Source organism: Amblyraja radiata, chromosome 4, assembly GCF_010909765.2.
Source record: "Amblyraja radiata isolate CabotCenter1 chromosome 4, sAmbRad1.1.pri, whole genome shotgun sequence".
NCBI classification, from domain to species: Eukaryota; Metazoa; Chordata; class Chondrichthyes; order Rajiformes; family Rajidae; genus Amblyraja; species Amblyraja radiata.
This window is the reverse complement of record NC_045959.1, coordinates 114,152,177-114,177,495: the sequence shown is the minus strand read 5'-3', so window position 1 is coordinate 114,177,495 and position 25,319 is coordinate 114,152,177. Positions and strand designations below refer to the sequence as shown.

General features: G+C 42.6%; 1 protein-coding gene across 1 annotated transcript in view; it reads left to right on the top strand.

Annotated features, from left to right (window-relative positions):
- arf1 (ADP ribosylation factor 1) overlaps positions 1-24,371 on the top strand; it is a 40,614-nt gene extending 16,243 nt beyond the window's left edge. Inside the window, exons 2-5 of the mRNA XM_033020281.1 lie at positions 1,223-1,413; positions 8,318-8,428; positions 14,434-14,558; positions 22,653-24,371. Of these exons, the coding sequence (XP_032876172.1) occupies positions 1,266-1,413; positions 8,318-8,428; positions 14,434-14,558; positions 22,653-22,814 (546 nt within the window). The 5' untranslated portion in view covers positions 1,223-1,265 and the 3' untranslated portion in view covers positions 22,815-24,371. The remainder of the gene's footprint in view (positions 1-1,222; positions 1,414-8,317; positions 8,429-14,433; positions 14,559-22,652) is intronic.
- The last annotated feature ends 948 nt before the right edge of the window (positions 24,372-25,319 follow it).

Here is a 25,319-nt window from a genome sequence, read left to right as displayed (position 1 = left end):
CAGTAACTTAAGTCCTCAAAAGCACACACAAAAAGGACACTGCTAGGATAAAGCAGTGTATAGAATAGACTGTTTTGTCAGCTTTCCCGGTATATCTGTTGTAATTTCCTGCACTGAGCTGGTAGCCTGCAAAGATTGTGTCTGTTAATTGTTTGTAATTTGGATGCAAATAATTTTTGGTTCTGGTTTGGATTAATGGTCTATCTGATTGTGGCTGCTGTTCCCTAACAGCTTCAGAATTCAATGATGGAAGAGTTTTGACACCTTTCCTAGCCACCAGACCTATGAAATTTGAGGAGGAGGAATAAACAGCAAATAGGAAATGTAATCAGGGCTTGTGACCATGATTAGAGCACTGCTGACATCTTATTCTTACATACACTTGAAATGTATTCCTTGATGTGGCTCTTATTTCTGCTGACAGGCTGAAATTGGTTTTAGTTTAAACCTGTCCCCAGTGCACACAGTGGGTAGTCCCTTGATGGTGCAATCCATTAGTTCCTCTGGTAGTGCTCATTGGATTTATAAGCATTATGATGAATTATGTTCAAGCTAAAGTAAGGTATTTTGTTTACTTAAATATAATTGTGCTGGGCTTAACTCAAAAATACAGATCATGAGAAATCTATGATGGGCAGGATCTTCATTAGCCAAGGTCAACATTTTGCGAGGAAACCTTGCGTATGGCGTGCACAGCCTAAAGTAGATCAAGGGTAGACATCCAGGCCACGACAGCATCCGTTTCTGGAAATGCAATAGAAAAACAGTCATCTTTGTTCTTGCTTGATATGTCCTAACCGCGGAATATAAGAGCTAAAGATGTGGTGTCAAGCTACGGATATCTATCAACCCACATCCAAAAGATGTATGGGTTGGTGGGTAAATTGGCCACTGTTAATTGCCCCCCAAGTGGGTAGGTGAGTGGTAAAGTCTCAGTGGAGGCATTGAAGGGTATGTGGTGTGAAATAAGATGGGGTTATGGTAGGATAAATGTAAAATATAATGAATTGATGGTTTGTGGGAACTAGGTGAAGGGCCTGTTTCCATTAGGTATAACTGATTATGACTAAGCTGCTTGAGTGGGGAATACCTCAACATGCGATTACTGGAGGAGCTGTTCTGGTTTGTCGTATGTTTTAGTGGTATTGTAAATCTATTTTGTGCCATGTTGATTTTTTTTATGTGCACTTGGTGTCTGACATGTTTTATTGTTTTCTTTCAGATAAATATTTGTGCCTTGGGTGTGTCCGTCAAACACTGCAAATATGGGGGGGGTTCTCGCCGCTATGTTGAGAAGTATGTTCGGAAAAAAAGAAATGCGTATTCTGATGGTGGGACTGGATGCAGCTGGCAAGACCACCATTTTATACAAACTTAAACTGGGTGAAATTGTAACCACTATTCCCACTATAGGTAAGTGAATTATTTGAATTTGCCACTTAGAGATGTGATATTGAAGATGTGAAAACATACAAGTTAGCAAATTTGAAAATTGTGCATCCTGGTCATCTCAAATTAAAAACACAAATTGCTAGAAATGCGTAGGGCTGCACTGGTGTAGCTGCCTCTCAGCCAGACCTCGGGTGCAGTCTACGTGGAGTTTGCAATTTCTCTGAATACGTGGGTTTCCTCCGGGTGCTCTGGTTTCCTCAAACATCCCAAAGGTTTGTAGGTTAATTGGTCTCTGTAACATTGTCCCTGGTGTGTAGGGAGTAGATGAGAAAGTGGGATAACTTAGATCTGGTGTGAATAAGTGATCGATGGTCAGCATGGACTCGGCTGAATGCCCTGTTTTCATGCTGCATCTCTCTGAACTAAACGTAAGTAATGCAGAATTATGGATCGAGGAATTCTTGGATTGATCCCCTGCAAGTAATGACCACAAATGCCAGCCTTGCCAGTATTTCCAACCTAGTCTGATTTTATTTGAAGGTGTACCTTATTGGCTACCAACTGGTAGGGAGGATGTTAAGGAGTACATTTAATTACAGTTATACAAAAATCATAGTGATGGCTTCAACTGTACAAACAGTTAAAGTGTTCCTGAAATGTATTTATGAGTGAATTAAGGGTTATTAACAATAAGACAATAGGTGCAGGAGTAGGCCATTCGGCCCTTCGAGCCAGCGCCGCCATTCAATGTGATCATGGCTGATCATCCCCAATGAGTACCTCATCAGGACAAATTTGGATTGTTTTCTCTGGAACGCCAGAGGCTGAGTGGAGACCTAATAGAACGTGCTGCCAGATTTGGTGGTAGTGGATGCAGATACAATAGTGGCATTTAACAGGCATAGGGATGTGCAGGGAATGGAGGGACATTGATCACAGGGCCTATTGCTGTGCGTTATGAGTGCTTTCTTTATCAGTACATTTGGTATGATGCAGGATGAGTTGCTGACCTCAGTTTGGGGAAAATGAGTCAGGACAAGATGAGGAAATGGAAGTGGGGCAATTTCTTGGAAATAAAACATGATATAAAGTTTAGAGATCGCAGAGAAAAGGCAGAGCTGACGGGATACCCAAAGGGTGCAAACTGCAGCAGAGACAAAAGTGATTACAAAGTTTGAAGGAGAATTTTACTTAATAAATGCATTTGAACAGACTGACATCAAGGATGAAATGAAATTGCAAAATATTATGTTTGGATGTGTACTGGACAAAATTCTATGAGGGGCTGCTCAAAGACCAAAAATGTAAATGCCCTGGGGTAGAGGATGTGGCTAAGGTACAGCATGGCTATTTTGCATCAGAGGATCGTGTTAAAATCTAAGCAAAGGTAGATGATGATCTCAGATGGACAAAAAACCCCATAAAGGTGCAGAAAAGAACTGCAGATGATGGTTTAAATCGAAGATAGACACAAAATGCTGGATTAGCTCAGACGGAATGGGTGGCGTTTCGCCTTCTTCAGACTTATGTCAGAGGAGTGGGAGGTACGTAGATAAGGAAGTGTTTAGATAAGGAAGTATAGGGTGTGAAAACAAGACAAAGGGAATGCAGATTAAGGAAAATGTAGAATAGATCATTGTTAGTTGGGAGAAGGTAACAACAAAGCAAACAGATAAAATGTAGTCGGAGACAGTAAGACTGGTGAGAGAACTGGGAAGGGGGAGAGGATGGGGAGAGAGGGAAAGCAAGGGTTACTTGAAGTTAGAGAAGCCAATATACATACTGCTGGGGTGTAAGCTGCCCAAGCAAAATATGAGTTGCTGTTCCTCCAATTTGCGCTGGGCCTCCCTCTGACAATGGAGGACACCGAGGACAGAAAGGTCAGTGTGGGAATGGGAGGGAGAGTTAAAGTGCTCAGCAACCTGGAGATCAGGTAGGTTTTGGCGGACTGAGCAGAGGTGTTCAGCGAAACGGTTGACGAGCCTACGCTTGGTCTCACTGATATACAGGAGACCACACCTGGAACACTAATACAGCAAATGAGGTTGGAGGAGGTGCTAGTGAACGTGAACTTCACCTGAAAAGACTGTCGTGGCCCTTATTCTGAGTCGAGGGGGGAGGCATTGGGAGAGGTGTTGCATCTTCTGCAGTTGCTGAGGAATACCTGGGGAGGGGGTGGTTTAGGTGGGTTGACCAGGGAGTTGCGGAGGGAACGGTCTCAGCGGAAAGGGGTGGAGATGGGAAGATGTGGCTAGTGGCGGGATCCCGTTGGACATGGCGAAAATGTCGGAGGATTATGTGCTGAACACTTTAACTCCTCCTCCCATTCTGACACTGACCTTTCTGGTCTGGACCTCCTCCATTGTCAGAGTGAGGCCCAGCGCAAATTGGAGGAACAGCACCTCATATTTTGCTTGGGTAGCTGGCACCCCAGCAGCATGATCATGGGTCCTGGCGAGACCACACCTGGAGTATTGTGTGTAGTTTTGGTCTCCTAATTTGAGGAAGGACATTCTTGCTATTGAGGGAGTGCAGCGTAGGTTCACGAGGTTAACTCCCGGGATGTCATATGTTGAAAGAATGGAGCGACTGGGCTTGTATTCACTGGAATTTAGAAGGATGAGAGGGATCTTATAGAAACATTTTAAATATGGCTGATGGGGTGGAAGGTGAGGACAGGGGGGACTGGCACTGTTACGAATGGGGGAGGGGGATATGGAGGAGACGCGAGTGAGCGCCTCATCTATAATGGAAGTGGGGAACCCCCGTTCCCTAAAAATTGAGGACATCTCCGATGACTTGGTAATGAACACCTCATCTTGGGTGCCGATGTGGCATAGACGGAAGAATTGCGAGTAGGGATAGAGTCTTTACAGAAAGCAGTGTGGGAAGAAGTGTAGTCTAGATAGCCATGGGAGTCAGTGGGTTTATAATAATGTGAGTTGATAGTTTGTCTCCGGTGATGGAGACAGAGCGATCAAGAAATGGTAGGGAGATGTCGGAGATGGTCCAAGTGAATTTAAGTGCAGGATGGAAATTAGTAGTAAAGTTAATGAAGTCAGTGAGTTCTGCATGGGTGCAGGAGGTAGCACCAATGCTGACGTCAATGTAGCAGAGGTAGAGTTCGGTGTTAGGGCCAGTGTATGCCTGGAATAGTGATTGTTCAATGTACCCGACAGAGGCAGGCATAGCTGGGGCCCAGGCCAGTGCCCATAAGTACACCTTGGATTTGAAGAAAATTAGAGGAAGGAGGAGTTGTTTAGGGTAAGGACCAGCTCTGCTAGGTGGAGGAGAGTGTTGGTAATATAATGTTAGTAAATAAAGGAGGTACAGGGAAGGCTAGCCTCGCTTTGCTGATAAAGCACTGGGCCCAGGTGACAATGCCGAGAAACTTCTTGTGGGAAGAATGGAGAAAGTTGTAGAGTCTTAAGGATGGAATCTATCAAATATCTGGTGACTGAAATTTGTGCTATTTTCAAAAACAAGCTAACTACAGATCAGAGGATTTTAAACGTTGCTGGGAAACGTTCCAATGCTTTGGGGAAATATACAGTGCCACCCATAATGTTTGAGACAAAGACTACTCCTCTACTCCACAATTTGAGATTTGTATTTTTTTTAAATCACATGTGGTTAAAGTGTCAGATTTCAATAAAGGCCATTTTTATACATTTTGGTTTCACCATGTAGAAATTACAGTAGTGTTTATATATAGTCCCACCATTTCAGGGCTCCATGTTTGGGACACGGCTATGTAATGTAAATTAAAGTAGTCATGTTTAGTATTTTGTTGCATATCCTTTGCATGCAATGACTGCTTGAAGTCTGCTATTCATGGGCATCACCAGTTGCTGGGTGTCTTCTCTGGTGATGCTCTGCCAGGCCTGTATTGCAGCCATCTTTAGCTTGTGCTTGTTTTGGGGGCTAGTCCCCTTCAGTTTTCTCTTTAGCATATAAAAGGCATGCTCAATTGGGTTCAGATCAGGTGATTGACTTGGCCAATCAAGAAATGACCATTTTTTAGCTTTGTAAAACTCCTTTGTTGCTTTAGCAGTATGTTTGGGATCATTGTTTTGCTAGAGAATGAACTGCCGGCCAATGTGTTTTGAGTCATTTGTTTGAACTTGAGCAGATAGGATGTGTCAAACCACTTCAGAATTCATTATGCTACTACCATCAGCAGTTGTATCATCAATGAAGATAAGTGAGCCAGTACCTTCAGCAGCCATACATGCCCAGGCCATAACACCCCCACCTCCTTGTTTCACAGATGAGGAGGTATGCTTTGGATCTTGGGGAGTTCCTTCTCTCCTCCATACTTTGCTCTGTCCATCACTCTGATATAAGTTAATCTTTGTCTCATCTGTGCACGATCTAGGATCCTAGAACCCTACGATCTAGGAGCGATCATTTTTTCCCCAATAAAGCTGAATAATATGTTATATAAGAAGAATCCAATTATACAAAATACAATACGAATCTGGAAACAAATAAAATTAACTTTAAAATTAAGAAATTTATCAGTGTTAACACCAATAGTGAATAACCCAGTATTTAAACCATCTGGTATGGATAAAACATATAAACAATGGGAAAAAGTGGGAATTAAAAAGGTAGGTGATTTGTATGAATTGGGAAATTAATTATCATTTCAACAACTAAAATCAAAATTTAAATTGAATAACAATCAATATTTTAAATATTGTGACTTTATGAAGAAATATATACCAAGATTCCAAAGTATAATTTTAGACCCACTGGAAGAAGTAATGAATATCAATCAACAAAATTAATATCATACTTGTATAACAGTATTTTAAATATAGAATTACCATCAACAGAGGCAATTAGAGAAGACTGGGAAAAAGAATTAATGATAAAAATCTCAAAAGAAACATGGGAAAAATATTTGATACATATACATAAATGTTCGATCAATGCTAGACATAACTTAATTCAATTTAAAATATTACATAGATTATATTATTCCAAAACTAGGTTGAATAAATTTTATCCAAATATTTCTCCCATTTGTGATAAATGTCTTTCTCAAAATGCCAATATTACGCACTCATTTGTCTCTTGTTCAAAACTTTATAAATTTTGGTGTGATATATTTGATATATTCTCAAAGCTATTTAAGACAAAAATGGAACCTAACACTGAAGTTTATATTTGGAGTAAATGGAGATGGGAACAAATATTAAATACACACCAAAACTCATTTTTCAATTATGGGTTAATAACAGCAAAAAAACTTATACTTACATTTTGGAAAAATGCTAATATACCAACATTTAAAATGTGGATCAGTAATATGCTGGACACAGCACATTTGGAAGAAATGAGACTCCTCCTAATAGACAAACAAGACCTATTCTTAAGGAGTTGGTCTCCATTTATTGATTTCTTGGATTCATGTGGTGACATAGTATCATGAAAACCAACAGTTTCAGGTATGGGTTAAAGATGATTTAGAATATTTTTTTTAAAAACATCTCACTGTGGCAATGGAATAATCTCCCTCCTGCTTTCCTTCTTCACTTATTCCTTCTCTTTCACTTTTTCTTTATTGGTTTTTCACCCACGCTCATTAATCTATTCTTCACTTTTCACAACCTCTTTTTCTTCTCTCCTTTCTCACTTCTCTCTTTAAAAAAAAAAGGGGGGAAGTTGTACAGAGAATGTAATATGTTAACGTCGTTTTTGTACCAATGCATTGTACTCACTTCTAATAAATAAAATATTAAAAAATAAATTAAAAAAATCTGTGCACAAGACCTTTTTCCAGAACTGTGGTTGCTCTTTTAAGTACTTCTTGGCAAACTAACATGGCCATCCTATTTTTTGCAGCTAACCAGCGGTTTGCATCTTGTAGTGTAGCCTCTGTATTTCTGTTCATGAAGTCTTCTGCGGACAGTGGTCATTGACAAATCCACACCTGAAGAGTGTTTCTGGTCTGTCGGACAGGTTTTAGGGATTTTTCTTTATTATAGAGATAATTCTTCCGTCATCAGCTGTGGAAGTCTTCCTTGGCCTGCCAGTCCCTTTGCAATTAGCAAGCTCACCAGTGCTCTCTTTCTTCTTAATGATGTTCCAAACAGTTGATTTTGGTATGCTGAAGGTTTGGCTGATGTCTCTTAACAGTTTTATTCTTGTTTCTCAGTCTCATAATGGCTTATTTGATGTTCATTGGCACAACTTTGGTCCTCATGTTGATAAACAGCAATAAAAGTTTCCAAAGGTGATGGAAAGACTGGAGGAAAGAGTAGGTGCTGAGAGCTCTCTTATACCTGCATTAAGGAGGCAATTAAACACACCTGAACACTTACAAACACCTGTGAAGCCATTTGTCCCAAACATTATGGTGCCCTGAAATGGGGGGAACTATGTACAAACACAGCTGTAATTTCTACATGGTGAAACCAAAATGTATAAAAATGCCAATTGGGCAATGTGCAGTTTAACCACATGTGATTTTTTTCTATTACAAATCTCAAATTGTGGAGTACAGAGGCAACGTAGCATTTATTTGGCTTGGCTGTTGCTTTTAGTAATTGCCAATGACTGGAACTAGGATTTAAAGGGCACAACCTTCAAGTTTACACGTGACACTAAACTTGGAAGTCTAGCAAACTGATCAGTCAAAGCATAGATTCTTTAGTGAAATGTGGGAAATGTAAAATATGCTTATTGCAGTGGCAGGGCTGGTGGAAAAACTTGTAAAATCCAAGAATACCAAATGCTTTTCTTATAAATAGAGGCATGGAGTACAGGTGTAAAGAGATTATGAAAACTGTTTCATTGATGGGATTAGGTTATCAATTGATCGAGGTTGCATCTTAAACATACTAATTGGATGGCACAAGAGCTGGCAATGGTATATTCAGCAGATTTGTTAAATCGTTTTTTATTTATTTCCTAGGTTTCAATGTAGAAACTGTGGAATACAAGAGCATCAGTTTTACTGTATGGGATGTGGGTGGACAGGACAAAATCCGTCCTCTTTGGCGCCACTATTTTCAGAACACACAAGGTGAGCACAGGTTGCGGGCTGTTTTTTACTATTTACAAAATAGCTTTGTTCACAGGCTTTTCCTTTGAAAAAACATTTTATCTATGTGGGAGAATGTGGGCTTTACACATTTCTAAGGCAGATCCAGGATAACTTGCCTCCAATTCTGGTTCTGAGGTGACTGCATTATGTGGCAGAGCTGGACGAGCCGCTGCCTCACATCACCACAGACCCAGATTCGATCTTGACTTGGGTCCCGACTGTGTGGAATTTGCATGTTCTCCCTGTGAATGTGTGGGTTTCCTCTAAGTGCTCTGGTTTCCTCCTACATACCAAAGACGTTCAAGTTTGTAGGATACTAGGATGCTACTTTGGCCTCTGTAAATTGCCCCAAGCGTGTAAGGAGTGAATGGGAAAGTGGGGTAACATAGAACTAGTGTGGACAGGTGAGCAGTGGTTGATGTAGATTTGGCGGGCCGAAGGGCCTGTTTCCATGCTGTATCAAATTAAGTAATGGTGCATGAGACACATGGAGAGATATTTAGGTGCTCCTTCTGCCACTTGCACTAAGTTTCCATATAGAGTGATACAGTGCCCAAACAGGCCCAACATGTCCCAGCTATACTAGTCCCACCTGCCTGCACTTGGCCCATATCCCTCCAAACCCGTCCTATCCATATGCTCCCAAAGTGTGGGCTTTATATTAATGTTATAGTCCTACAGCACAGAAACAGGCCCCTCGGCCCAATTCGTCCATGCCGAAGTAAATGCCCAATCTAAACTGGACCCATTTTCCTGCATTTGGTCCATATCCCTCTAAATCCTTTCTACCCATGTACTTGTCCAAGAGTCTTTTAAATGCTGCTATAGAACCTGCCTCAACTACATCCTTTGCCAGATTGTTCCATATACCCACCACACTCTTTGTGAAAAATATTGTCGGAGCGGAATGCTTTTCCGCTTTATACAAGCAAGGGCCACAGATTCCAATGATTCATTATTAGATGTACAGACTTACAGTAAAAAAAAAAATCCCATGCAGTTCATAAAGTATTGCCATACCTGAGCACAATTCCCAAATGTGTATAAGTGCATACAAGAGTCACCAGGTTTTAGTGTCATTTTCAAAGTCCAGTCCGCGCGCTCTGTCTTCTGGAGCAGCGCCCAATCCAGGCGTACCCCAGGGCCTCCAGTGGTTGCCTTAATCTGGATCGTCCAGCAAACCATCGTCCCTCTCTTTGCCTGGCCACCTTCAGCCTTTGTGCCCCTGGGCTACTCCCGCAGCCGACCTTGAGAGTGTGGAAGCTTCACTCTCTTACTGGCCTGTGCCCTTGGTCTGCCTTTGCAGGCTCCCTCTATCATCCAGTCCGGGCTGGGGCCGGGCTCCATGGCTCCCACTACAGGCCCGATCCTTCCTAGCCACACAGCCTGCTAGGTCAATATACACAACCATCAATAACCCATTCACACTAGTTCTATGTATTGTCGATTAATTCACACTAGTTCTATGTTATCCTGCTCTCTCGTCCACTCCCTACACACTAGGGTCAATTTAGAGGCCAATTAACCTACAAACCGGCACACCTTTGGGATGTGGGAGGAGACCAGTGCACCTGGAGGAAATCCAAACATTCACAGAAAAACATGCAGACTGCATCAGAGGCTGGGGTCGCACCCGGATTGCTTGTTCTTCCAGTGGATTTGAGGGGTTTGTGGAGATGATATAATGGTATGTCCCCAGGCCTCAAGGTATCTGCTACAAGGAATCTAAGTCAGAAGCCCATGGAACTGCCCCCCCCCCCCCCAAGAGATACAGAAGTGTGAAAACGCATTCTTCCGGATTCAGAGACATTCCCATCCCAGCTTTTATAAAGCAACTAAACCGTCCTAGAGAATGGTCCTGACCTCCTATCAACCTCTGGACTATTTTTAATTAGACCTTACTCTGCCTTATCTTAACACTAAACGATATTCCCATTTACCCTGTACCTGTACACTGTTGACAGCTTAATTGTAATGTATAATCTTTCAGCTGACTGGATAGCTACAGCAAACTAATACTGCTTGGTAGGCTATGAGTTGAGATAAGGTGGTAAATACATCGGGCAACAAGACACCCACATTTGACATCAATCTGCATAGAGATAGAGTCGCTCCATTCTTTCATCATATGATAATCCCGCTGTCGCGGGAATTAACCTCGTGAACCTACGCTGCACTCCCTCAATAGCAAGAATGTCCTTCCTCAAATTAGGAGATCAAAAATGCACACAATACTCCAGGTGTGATCTCGCCAGTGCCCATGTTCATACTGCTGGGGTGCAAGCTACTCAAGCGAAATATGAGGTGCTCCAATTTGCGCTGGGCCTTACTGGCAATGGAGGAGGCCCAGGACAGAAAGGTCAGTGTGGGAATGGGAGGAGGAGTTAAAGTGTTCAGAAAATCCTCCGACATTTTCGCCACCTCCAACAGGATCCCACTGCTAACCACATCTTCCCATCTCCATCCCTTTCCGCAGAGACTGTTCCCTCCATAGCTCCCTGGTCAACTCGTCCCCCAAACCACCCCCTCCCAGGTACTTTCCCCTGCAACCGCAGGAGATGCAACATCTGTCCTTCGTCTCCGTCCAAGAACCCCGACAGTCCTTTCAGGTGAGGCAGAGGTTCACTTGCACCTCCTCCAACCTCATCTACTGTGTCCGCTGTTCCAGGTGTGGACTCTTGTATATCGGCGAGACCAAGCGCAGGCTCAGCATTCGTTTTGCTGAACACCTCCGCTCGGTCCGCATAAACCTACCTGATGTCCTGGTTGCTAAACACTTTAACTCTCTCCCAATCAGTCTGAAGAAGGGTCTTGACCCGAAACGTCACCCATTCCTTCTCTCCAGAGATGCTGCCTGTCCCGCTGAGTTACTCCAGCATTTTGTGTCTACCTTAGAGATTGCATTTGTCTGGTTAGGATTATGGCTCGCATGCTACTGTGAAGTAAACAAAAAATGGCAGAGAGGTGAGTCTGGGCAGTCAAAGTTGAGGATGATCCCATTGTCCTTCCTAGTTGACAAAATCAAAGGCTTCAGGTCAAAGAAGGTGTTGTGTATGGTTGATGCTACTCCCTGCATTTATTTGGGGTTGTCAAACAGTGCATATCATGTCCATTGTGTTTCAGTGGATGGTAACCAAACCAACTCATGAGCTGTTCTTCAGCTACTGTGAGAAAGCACCTGAAAACACTGATGATGGCACTCCCTCTATTATTGCTACTGCATAATCAGCACAAAAGCTCCCAGTGATCATTCTCTAATAGTTAAGTCTATGCCATCCTGGGAATTATCCTCCAAGGCATTCAATTGTCAAGGTCAGCGATCAATGTCAAATAAACCTGGCAAGTGTCTGGAACAGATGATAGACACAAAAAGCTGGAGTAACTCAGCGGGTCAGACAGCATCTCTGGAGAAAAGAAGTAGGTGACATTTTGGGTCGAGACCCTTCTTCAGATCCGAAATGCCTCCCATTCAAGCTTTTTGTGTCCATCTTCAGTGTAAACCAGCATCTGCAGTTTCTCCCACATAAGTGTCTGGAACATTCAGCTTTCACCCACTGGTTTTAGAAAAAAATCCATTGTGCTCCAGAATCGAACCAAATTAATCATTCTGTTTTAAATTCAATTTGGGATGTAATCTTATACTGAACAATTAACTGAAACCTGAAGATACCAGCCTGGATATGTTCATAAGCTGCTTCCTTGTGTTTTCAAGATTGTTTTTGGTGCTTACCATGTGTCAATAATGGATATTGATGTTCAGGAATCATTGATCCAGCTTATTGACAAGTAAACAACAGAAACTTGAGTTTAGTTTATTGTCACATGTAAATACGGGCAAATGGGATTGACTAGTGTTGGCAATGCATCTTGGTCAGCATGGACAAATTGGGCCAAATTGCCTATTTCCAATGACTAACAGACCAAGTTCAGTTTTGAAATGGGTACCAATGGCTCCCTACACTGCATGCTGACTGTTATTTATTTATTTATTTATTCCGAACAAGTAAAGACATTAAAGACATTAATAGTAACAAAATCGAAATTATCAAACAATTGGACATTACAATCAATATTTACAAAGCAATGAAAAGAACAAAAGCAAAGTTCCAATGTCCAACTCTGTGTCTGTACAAGCTCGAAAAGGAGTGAGAAGAAGAATAACTTATTAAATCTCACCCCTTTTCCCCAACACTTCTACCATATTTAAAAATCAATTAATTACTAATAATAATACTACCCTAGGCAATTTCCCATAATACCTACATACATATATATACATACAACATGCACATACAAACTTCATATCTGAAGTACCCAAACATAAGTAAACAATAGTAAAGCAATAGATAAACATTAACCCCCACTTGTCAACCATCCCCTCCATCCCTGTACCCCTTGAAAATTATTTTTTTATATATCATTTTAAAATGATTCATGTTTGTGCATTGCTTTAATTCCCCGTTCAATTTATTCCACACTCCTACTCCACAAACCGAAATACAAAAGGTTTTTCTAGTCGTACGGACTTTTTGTTTCTTAAAGTTAAATATTCCTCTTAAATTGTAACCCCCCACACGCTCGTTAAATAATTTTTGAATGTTTCCAGGTAAATTTTTATTTTTGGCCCTAAACATTATCTGAGCTGTTTTGAATGTAACCAAATCTTCTAATTTTAATAATTTTGACTCTAAAAATAATGGATTCGTATGACCCAGATACTTAGCATTATGGATAATACGAATTGCTCTTTTTTGCATCATGGTTAACGAGTGTATCGAATTTTTATAGTTATTACCCCAGACTTCTGCACAATAATTTAAGTAGGGTAAAATTAATGAACAATAAAGAATACGGAGTGATTTGTAATCCAGAGCTTGCTTGGCTTTGTATAATAGAGATACTTTTTGACAATTTTAATTTTACATGTTTAATATGTGATTTCCAGCTTATTTTATCGTCAATTATAACCCCAAGAAATTTATTTTCATGCACTCTTTCAACTTCCACCCCATTTATCTTTATACTTACTAGTGTATTTATTCTACAATTACCAAATAACATTATTTTAGTTTTACTCAGATTTAATGAAATTTTATTCCTATCAAACCATATTTTCAATTTACACATTTCTTTTATTATTTTATCCAATAGCTGTTTTAAATTTTCCCCAGAACAAAAAATATTTGTATCTGCAAACAAAACCAGCCTCAAGACATCGGACACATTGCAAATATCATTTATGTACATGATAAATAATTTTGGGCCCAGCACTGACCCCTGTGGTACACCACACACAATGTCCAAGCATGTAGAATTATGACTACCCAGATTTACAAACTGTTGCCTGTTACTTAAGTAGCTTTTAATCCAGTCCAGTACTATTCCTCTAATTCCATACCTCTCCAATTTTTTAAATAAAATATCATGATTAATTGTATCAAATGCTTTTTTTATGTCAATGAATATCCCAGCTGCATATAATTTATTATCAATGGCGTTTGTGATGTCTTCAGTTAATTGTAGTATTGCAAGTGATGTTGATCTATTTGTTCTGAATCCATATTGACTTTCTAGGAACAATCTATTGATCTATCAATCTGTCTCTGTCAAGCACAATAGTAGCCATCTTCAAACAGGGCGTTCTTGAATCCCTCGCCCACCATTCACAGGGTTCTGATGTCCACCTGTTTCCCTCTTTAAAACAATTCCCTGGTGTTTCGTAATGGATACTAGTTTCTTCATAGAACAACCTACCTATTGGGATTGTACGTGTTTCATGAAAAGACCAGTGAATTCAAGCTGCATGGATACAGTACCACTACATTTTAGCTGAGATGTTCCTGTCATTGTTTAAATGGTCAATTATATCATGGTATTGAATAGTCATTTGGACAGATCTCATAACGACTCTGTACAGTGGGTTAATACTATGACAGATGTAAAAGTTTGTATTCTTGTCACATCCTCTTGTTGCTGGGTTCCAGGTTTGATTTTTGTGGTTGACAGTAATGACAGGGAGAGAGTGAATGAAGCAAAGGAGGAATTGATGAGAATGCTCGCTGAGGATGAGCTCCGAGACGCTGTGTTGCTACTTTTCGCAAACAAACAGGTGAGCAAATAGCAGTAAGTAGGAAAATGAATGGCATCGTCACAACCCTTAACCTACTGGGCAGCATCTGTGAACAAAGATACTGTTAGTGTGCAGGGATTGCTCGTTGGCGCACTCTGTGGGCCGAAGACCCAGTTTCCACGCTGTATCTCTAAACTAAACTACAAAGATTTACCATCCAGTTTAATTTGGATATAGTAGAGACATTGCGGATATCCCAAATCCAAACTGAATTATAAACTTATTCCATTATTGAGTGTGATGAGCGGTCCCAACCCGAAACGTCACACATCCTTTCCTCCGGTAAAGCAGCCTAACCCGCTAAGTCACTCCAGCACTTTGTGTGCACCTTTGGAATAAACCTGCATCTGCAATTCTTTCTTTCTAACGTCTTCCACTATTGTGGCATGTTTTTAGAACATAAAATAGCACAGCACGGGACAAGCCCTTCAACCCCCAATGTCCGTGCTAAACAGGATACCACGATATCCGAGTCTCCTCTGCCTGCACGTAATGCATATCCCTCCATTCCCTGCGTATCTCTGTGCCTATCTAAAAGCCTCTTAAATGCCACTATCATATCTGCCTTAAAGTGTAACCCCTTATCTGCCTGCACATAATCTATATCCATGTGCCCATCTAGTCTCTTAAATACCACTGCTGTATAAAGCATTTTACTGGGATGCATCACAGCATGGTTTTTGAACAGCTCCATCCAAGACCGCAAGAAATTGCCGTGAATTGTGGACGCAGCCTAGACCATCATACAAACGAACCTCCCTTCCATTGACTCCATTTCTACCTCTCACTTCCTCGGCAAGGCCAGCAGCATTATCAAGGACCAGTCGCACCCCGGCCACTCCCTCTTCTCCCATCTCCCGTCGGGTAAACGGTATAGAAATGTGAAAATGCACACCTGATTCAGGGACAGTTTCTTCCCAGCTGTTATCAGGCAACTGAATTATCCTACCACAACCTGAGAGCAATCCTGAACTACTGTCTACCTCATTAGTGACCGTCGGACTATCTTTGCTCTGACTTCACTGGCTTTATCATGCACTATTTATTCAAGTTATTCCCTTTATCGTGTATGTACATTGTGCATGGCTCAATTGTAATCATGTATTGTCTTGCCGCTGGCTGATTAGCACACAACTAAAGCTTTTCACTGTACCCCAATACACATAACAATAAACTAAACTAAATCAAACTCTCATATCTGCCTTCACCACCAACCCCCCCCAAAAAAACATTCCCTGCATGTCTCCTTTAATCTTTACCTCTCTCACCTGAAAGTCTTTAATTTTCCCTTTCATAAATCCATATTGATTCTCCCAAATGTAAATTTTTTTTTTCGTTGAATTCTTGTTTTTTTCCTACTATCATAGAAGATAGGTGCAGGAGTGGGCCATTTGAGCCAGCACCGCAATTCAATATGATCATGGCTGATCATCCAAAATCAGTACCCCGATCCTGCTTTTCCCCCATATCCCTTGATTCCCTTAGCTCTAAGAGCTAAATCTAACTCTCTTGAAAACATCCAGTGAATTGCCTTCTGTGGCAGAGAATTCCGCAGATTTACAACTCCGGGTGAAAACGTTTTTCCTCATCTCAGTCCTAAATGACCTACCCCTTATTCCTAAACTGTGACCCCTGGTTCTGGACTCTCCCAACATTGGGAAATTTTTTCCTGCATCTACCCTGTCCAATCTTCTAAGAATTTTATATGTTTCTATAAGATCCATAGAAACATAGAAAATAGGTGCAGGAGGAGGCCATTCGGCCCTTCGAGCCAGCACCTCCATTCATTGTGATCATGGCTGATCGTCCCCAATCAATAACCCGTGCCTGCCTTCTCCCCATATCCCTTGATTCCACTAGCCCCTAGAGCTCTTTCTAACTCTATCTTAAATCCATCCAGTGACTTGGCCCCCACTGCCCTCTGTGGCAGGGAATTCCACAAATTCACAACTCTTTGGGTAAAACGTTTTTTCTCACCACAGTCTTAAATGGCTTCCCCTTTATTCTAACTGTGGCCCTTGGTTCTGGACTCGCCCAACATTGGGAACATTTTCCTGCATCTAGCTTGTCCAGTCCTTTTATAATGATATATGTTTCTATAAGATCCCCCTCATCCTTCTAAACTCCAGTGAATACAAGCCTAGTCTTTTCAATCTTTCCTCATATGACAGTCCCGCAATCGCAGGGATCAATCTCGTGAACCTACGCTGCTCTGCCTCAATCACAAGGATGTCCTTCCTCAAATTAGGAGACCAAAACTGTACACAATACTCCAGATGTGGTCTCACCAGAGCCCGATACAACTGCAGAAGAACCTCTTTACTCCTATACTGAAATCCTCTTGTTATGAAGGCGAACATTCCATTAGCTTTCTTCACTGCCTGCTGTACCTGCACGCCAACTTGCAGTGACTGGTGTAGGAGGACACCCAGGTCTCGCTGTACCTCCCCCTTACCTAGCCAAAGTGGATAACCTCACATTTATCTATATTATACTGCATCTGCTACACATCTGCCCACTCACTCAACCTGTCCAGGTCACCCTGCAACCTCCTAACATCCTCTTCACAGTTCACACTGCCACCCAGCTTTGTGTCATCCGCAAACTTGCTAGTGTTGCTCCTAATTCCCTCTTCCAAATCATTAATATATATGGTAAACAGTTGCGGCCCCAACACCGAGCCAACACTCTGCCGTATCTGCATGCTTGCTTTCAGTGACTGATGTACAAGCACACCCAGCTCTCGTTGCACCTCCCCTTCTAATCAGACACCATTCAGATAATAATCTTCCTTCCTGTTCTTGCCACCAAAGTGGATAACCTCACATTTATCCAGATTATACTGCATCTGCCATGCTTCTGCCCATTCACCAAACCTATCCAAGTCACCCTGCAGCCTCATAGCAACTTCCTCACAGCTCACACTGCCACCCAGCTTTGTGTCATTCGCAACTTAGAGATGTTACATTTAATTACCTCGTCTAAATCGTTAATATATATTGTAATAATAATATAGTGGCCTCCATAATGTTTGGGACAGACTCGTCATTTATTTATTTGCCTATGTACTCCAGAATTTGATACCTGTAATAGAAAAAATCACACGTGGTTAAAGTGCACATTGTCAGGTTTTAATAAAGGCCATTTTTATACATTTTGGTTTCACCATGTAGAAATTACAGCAGTGTTCATAGTCCCACCATTTCAGGGCTCCATAATGTTTGGGACACGGCAATGTCATGTAAATGAAAGTAGTCATTTTTAGTATTTTGTTGCATACCCTTTGCATGCAATGACTGCTTGAAGTCTGCGATTCATGGACATCACCAGTTGCTGAGTATCTTCTCTGGTGATGCTCTACCAGGCCTGTATTGCAGCCACCTTTAGCTTATGCTTGTTTTGGGGGCTAGTCCCCTTCAGTTTTCTCTTCAGCATAAAAAAGGCATGCTCAATTGGGTTCAGATCGGGTGATTGACTTGGCCACTCAAGAATTGGCCTTTTTTTTTTTTTGCTTTAAAAAAACTCATTTGTTGCTTTAGCAGTATGTTTGGGATCATTGTATTGCTGTAGAATGAACCGACGGCCAATGAGTTTTGAGGCATTTGTTTGAACTTGAGCAGATAGGTGTCTATACACTTCAAAATTCATTATGCTATTAGCATCAGTAGTTGTATCATTAATGAAGATAAGTGGGCCAGTACCTTCAGCAGCGTTACATGACCAGGCCATAACACCCCCACCACCGTGTTTCACAGATGAAGTGGTTTGCTTTGGATCTTGGGCAGTTCTTTCTCTCCTCCATACTTTGCTCTGTCCATCACTCTGATATAAGTTAATCTTCGTCTCATCTGTCCACCAGACCTTTTTTCCAGGACTGTGGTTCCCCTTTTAAGTACTTGGTAAACTGTAACCTGGCCATCCTATTTTTCGGCTAACCAGTGGTTTGCATCCTGCAGTGTAGCCTCTGTATTTCTGTTCATTTCTGCAGGCAGTGGTCATTGACAAATCCACACCTGAAGAGGGCTTCTGATCTGTCGGACAGGTGTTTGGGGATTTTTCTTTATTTTAGAGAGATTTCTTCCATCATGAGCTGTGGAGGTCTTCCTTGGCCTGCCAGTCCCTTTGCAATTAGTAAGCTCACCAGTGCTTGCTTTCTTCTTAATGATGTTCCAAACAGTTGATTTTGGTAAGCCTTTCTATTTTCTCAGTCTCATAATGGCTTCTTTGACTTTCATTGGTACCTTTGGTCCTCGAGTTGATTAACAGCAATAAAAGTTTCCAAAGGTGATGGAAAGACTAGGTGCTGAGAGCACTCTTATACCTGCATTAAGGCGGCAATTAAACACACCTGAGCAAGATTCAAGAGAGTTTATTGTCGTGTGTCCCTGATAGGACAATGAAATTCTTGCTTTGCTTCAGCATAACAGAATATTGTAGCCATAAATAAATACAGAACAGATCAGTGTGTCCATATACCATTGAATAAATATATGTATCCACATAAATAACCAGATAAGGCTATTAAAGTTCAGATTTTTGTTTGAGTTTAATAGTCTGATGACTGAGGGGAAGCAGCTGTTCCTGAACCTGGATTTTGCAGATTTCAGGCTCCTGTACCTTCCACCTGAAGGCAGTGGATAGATGAGTGTGTGGCCAGGATGGTGTGAGTCATTGATGATGCTGCCAGTCTTTTTGAGGCAGCGACTGCGATAGATCCCCTCGATGGTAGGGAGGTCAGAGCCGATGATGGACTGGGCAATGTTTACTACTTTTTGTAGTCTTTTCCGCTCCTGGGCGCTCGAGTTGCCGAACCAAGCTGCGATGCAACTGGTCAGCATGCTCTCTACTGTGCACCTGTAGAAGTTCGAGAGAGTCCTCCTTGACATACCGACTCTCCGTAATCTTCTCAGGAAGTAGAGGCGCTGATGTGCATTCTTTATAATTGCATCAGTGTTCTGGGACCAGGAGAGATCTTCAGAGATATGCACACTCAAGAATTTGAAGCTCTTGGGCCTTTCCACCATTGACCTGTTGATATAAACGGGACTGTGGGTCCCCATCCTACTCCTTCCAAAGTCCACAATCAGTTCCTTGGTTTTGCTGGTGTTGAGAGCCAGGTTATTATGCTGGCATCATTTGGTCAATCTCACTTCTATACTCTGATTCGTCTCCATCAGTGATACGTCCCACAACAGTCGTCGGCGAACTTGATAATGGAGTTTGCACTATGATCGGCTACGCAGTCATGAGTATAGAGTGAGTACAGCAGGGGGCTGAGCACGCTCCCGTGCTGATTGTTATCAAGGCTGACATATTTCCACCAATACGAACAGACTGGTCTGTGAATGAGGAAGTCAAGGATCCAATTGCAGAGGAATGTGCAGAGACCCAGTTCTGAGAGCTTGGTAACCAGCTTGGAGGGGATGATGGTATTAAATTTCGAGCTGTAGTCAATGAATAACAGCCTGACATATGAGTTTTTGTTGTCCAAGTGGTCCAGAGCGGAGTAGAGAGCCAGCAAGATCGCATCCACCGTTGATCTGTTGTGGCGGTAAGCGAACTGCAGTGGATCCAGGTTTTTGTCGAGGTAGGAATTGATTTGCGCCATGATCAGCCTCTCAAAGCACTTCATCACCACAGGCGTTAGTGCCACTGGTCGATAATCATTGAGGCACGTCACCTTGCTCTTCTTGGGCACAGGTATTATTGATGCCCTTTTAAAGCAGGTGGGGACCTCAGAAGTGAGAGGTTGAAAATGTCCGTAAAAACTCCAGCCAGTTGGTCTGCACAGGTTTTTACAACACGACCGAGTATACCATCAGGTCCAGTCGCTTTCCGAGGGTTCACCCCACTGAAGATTTTCTGACGTCGACCTCTGTGACTGTGACCAAAATACCATCACAGCGAAGGGGGGCTCGAGAAGGCACATCAATGTTCTCCCTATCAAAGCGTGCGTAAAACGCATTGAGCTCGTCAGGGAGTGATGCTTCGCTGACATTCGAGCTGCCTCCTGATTTCGCCTTGTAGGAGGTGATTGCATTCAGGCCCCGCCATAGCTGCCGAACATCTGTCTCATCCTCCAGCTTGGAGCAGAAGTCCCTTTTGGCCTTTTTGATGGCCTTACCAAGGTTGTATCTGGACTTCTTGTAGACCATTGTATCATTGGAAGTGAATGCCCTGTGTCTGGACTTCAGAAGAGTGCGGATCTCATAGTTCATCCAAGGCTTCTGATTGGGAAACACTCGGAAGGATTTTGTTGGGGTGCAGTCCTCGACAGATTTCTTTATGAAATCTGTAACGACTGTGGCGTATTCGTTCAGGTCCGTTGCCGAGTCCCTGAACATTGCCCAGTCTACATACTCCAAACAGTCCTGGAGTTGTTCCTCAGCCCTCCCCCCCCCGACCAGCTCTGAACAGTCCTCACCTCTGGGGGTGCGCTCTTCAATTGTTGCCTGTAGGCTGGAAGAAGCAACATCGCGGTATGGTCGAATTTACCGAAGTGAGGGCGAGGGATAGAGCGATAGGCATCCTTGATGGTCGTATAGCAGTGGTCTAGGGAGTTTGATCCTCTGGTGCTACAGGAGACATGTTGGTGGAAATTAGGGAGCGATTTCTTAAGGTTTGCTTTGAAGTCCCCGGCTACGGTGGTAAGCCGTCTGGTGCATGTTGACCACGGCGTGCAGCTCCTCCAGTGCCAGATGGACGTCAGCCTGGGGAGGGATGTAGACCGTGGTCAGGATGCTGGAGGGGAATTCCCTTGGTAGGTAGAAGGGATGGCACTTCACAGCCAGGTGTGGAGAGCAGGAGTTGGACAGGACTGCCACGTCTGAGCACCAAGCAGAGTTGACCATTAGGCAGACGCACCCTCCTCTCCCTTTCCAAGATGCCAGTGTACGGTCTATGCGATGGATGGAGAAACCTTCAGGCTGGACTGCTGAGTCTGGGGAGCTGGGGTTGAGCCATGTCTCTGTGAAACAGAACAGAGCATTCCCTCAGCTCCCTTTGATAAAGCAGCCTTGCTCTTAGGTCCTCCCCTTTATTTTCAAGGGACTGTACATTGGTCAGAAGGATGGTAGGGAGAAGGGGTCGAAGTCCCCTGCGCTTCAGTCTGACCTGAAGTCCTGCCTGTCGGCCACATTTCCGGACACAATGTTTCCAGGTACCATACCTGCTGTTTCTGCGAACCTGCGCTGGAACGAGGATTTCTTCAGTCGGCATCTCCAGCTCCGTTACGAACGGGGGTTCTCTCGCAGACGTCAGCTCTGTTGCTCCGGAGGTCATCCCGGAGTTTTCAGGTACAGTATCTGCGATCCTCCGTCGGGTCGGGTGTTTTCCAGCGTGCGAGGGAACGTTTACAGTCTGCAGGAGACCGCGATATCGCTAGTGCATTCAAGTGCACTTGCAGTTTGTCCGATACGGTGCCGATTTCTGCCGTTTTCCTGATCCAGGTGATTTGATCGAAGCTGTAAATAATCCTTTTCTGTTGGGCTGCTTTGCAAATGTCACCACAGGCAGGCGCCATCTTTACTGTAACTTTGTTACATTTACAAACGCCTGTGAAGCCATGTGTCCCAAACATTATGGTGCCCTGAAATGGGGGGAACTATGTATAAACACAGCTGTAATTTCAACATGGTGAAACCAAAATGTATACAAATACCCTTTATTAAAATCTGACAATATGCACTTTAACCACATGTAATTTTTTTTCTATTACAAATCTCAAATTGTGGAGTAGAGGCAAATAAATAAATGATGGGTCTTTCTCCAAACATTATGGAGGGTACTGTATGTAATTGTATAATATATAAACATGCTGGTGTCAGGCTAACTGATCTCGGGTTCCCATTTTCTTTCCCACCTTTCTTAATGATACGAGATGTGACTTGCCCCTCCCGCCTGAAATCTTAATATTTTAAGATTATTTTTAGTGTAACTTACTATTCACTGTCAGCATGGTGCCTCCATTTTGTAGCAATGTTAGCTGCTAATATACTACCGTCTCTAGCTTTCAAAGATGTCACATCGGTGGTGGTGAGAGTGTCAAATTGTGTGTGTGTGTTCTCTTCCCAGGATCTGCCTAACGCGATGAATGCCGCAGAGATCACTGACAAACTGGGCCTGCACACCCTCCGCAATAGGACCTGGTACATCCAGGCAACGTGCGCAACCAGTGGTGACGGTCTATATGAAGGACTGGACTGGTTGTCCAACCAGCTCAAAGCTACCAAATAGTCCCTTTTCTTTCTTTCTTCCTATCCTGCCCTCCCTCGTTCCCCTTCTTTCTGCTTCATTTCTTTTTTCATTTGTGGTATTGGGTGCCAGGAACCTGCTTCATTACATCTGATCACTAGAACTATAAATAACCGTACTGTATGGGTGAGAAGTGCAGACTTGAAAACAAACGTGGTTTCTTATTTAAAATGTGTATATATCGTCCCTTTTTGTAACGAGGCAGTTTCCTGCTACTCCTATGCAATATTTACCCCCTCCCCTCCCCCCCTCCCCGATTGTTCTTCGTTTTCCCTTACAGTTTAAACTGACTTGTAAGAATTTAATGTTGGAAAGGGACAAATACAGCTTGGAATTGGGAGATGTATGCACTCCCGACATTACAATGCACAATGTCTCATCACAGATATGGTCTCCCAGCTCTGGAATGAGGCTTTCCTGCAGTTTGGGGCATGGCTTTTGATGGAGGGAGGGGAAAACTTAAATCAGACCTTTTTTTTTTTTTTTTTTCTGCTTGTTTCCCTCATTGCCCAAAGCTGGGATTTCAGCAGTGAAGGATTGCTTGTGTTTTTTGGTTTTAAAACTGCCGACACAAAGATTTCCGAGCTCAGATTCTCTTGTACTCAATTACTCAAATCTCCCTTTCCCAAGCACGAAGGCTGGAATTGAAATACAGAATAAAATAAAATTGATATCCACTTTTTTTTTTGTTGCCTTTTTGAATAATTTAAAATCCAACTCTTAAATGGCATAAGTTAAAACTGATTTGAGTGATTAAATTATTTTAGTGAAGAACTGAGTTTCATCATCTAGGAACAACTGTTAAAATCATGGCTTTATATCATGAATTGCATTTGGGGAAAGAGCCAGACAGAAAGGGAAGAGATAATTGGTAATCATAGCAACAAGTCTTGAGTGGTTACCTGAAATGCCTATTTAATTTTGGTTTTGTTTGAATCCTGGTCTCATGTGCTGGTCGACTTTCTTCCTTGTGGCTCACCCCATACCAACACGGTAAACTGATCACAGCATGCAGGCACTGTTGGATCAGATGAGAAAGGAGTATTTTTTTTTTTCCGGCTGTGTTAGCTAATCCCTCGGCTGATGTATAGCAGGTAGTAATGTCGATGAATGCACCTATGCCCTTGCCCCCCTCTTTGCTTTTCCCGATGTGTGAAACTACATGTATGAGTCATTCCATTTTTGTTGTTGTGCAGGATACTGTATGACCATCAGTTCCAATTCCCTTTTTCTCCCACACCATTCTCCAAACATCCGATAATAGAATTACTGCACTCAGCCTGCCAGCGGAAGCTGAGGACGGGGCAGTGAATACTTGGGTCTGAGCAGGATGAGTTATTGGTGTGAAGTTGATCCTTTCATTACACACTACTAATCAAATGTTTTGTATACGTTTCAATTTTCATTTTGACAAAACAAGCACTGTAATTAAAGCTGTTAGAATAAAATCTAAGATTCCTGAACTTGATTCCTGCCCTTGTTGCAGTTTTTAATTCAATGCAGATGATTTGGGTAGACAATAAAATTTTCCACCTGTTCGTTTGTAATGCCTTCCTTGTACTTCCTACAGCAATCTAGTATTTAAGTAGTACTGATATTCAAATACTAATCAGCACCTTTCATTGGATACAAGAAGGTATGAGAGTGACATGGTTAATCCTACCAGATGCTGCTCTCACCAGGCCGTCGGTAATTTCCAGTAAACTAGTCAATTTGTTAGGGTGGTGCAGCTGCTGGAGCCAGGTTTGAGACTGACCTCAGGTGCAGCCTGTGTGGGTACCACGTTATCCCTGCCACTGCGTGGATTTCCTTCCAAAGAAGTGTGGGTTTATCAATTAATTGGACTGTAAGAATGAGCCTGATGCGCAGGGAATGGGTGCGAGTGGTAACAGGTATTCAATAGACAATAGGTGCAGGAGTAGACCATTTGGCCTTTTGAGCCAGCACCGCCATTCAATGTGATCATGGCTGATCATCCACAATCAGTACCCCGTTCCTGCCTTCTCCCCATATCCCCTGACTCTGCTATTTTTAAGAGCCCTATCTAGCTCTCTCTTGAAAGCATCCAGAGAACCCGCCCTCTGAGGCAGAGAATTCCACAGACTCACCACTCTGTGAGGAAAAAGTGTTTCCTCGTCTCCGTTCTAAATGGCTTAAACTGTGGCCCCTGGTTCTGGACTCCCCCAACATCGGGAACATGTTTCCTGCCTCTAGCGTGTCCAAACACTTAACAATCTTATATGTTTCAATGAGATCCCCTCATCCTAAATTCCAGAGTATACAAGCCCAGCTGCTCCATTCTCTCAGCATATGATAGTCCTGCGATCCCAGGAATTAACCTTGTAAACCTATGCTGCACTCCCTCAATAGGAAGAATGTCCTTCCTCAAATTAGGGGACCAAAACTGTACACAATACTCCAGGTGTGGTCTCACAAGGGCTCTGTACAACTCGTATTCGATGATCAGCGTAGACTTGGTGGGCCAAA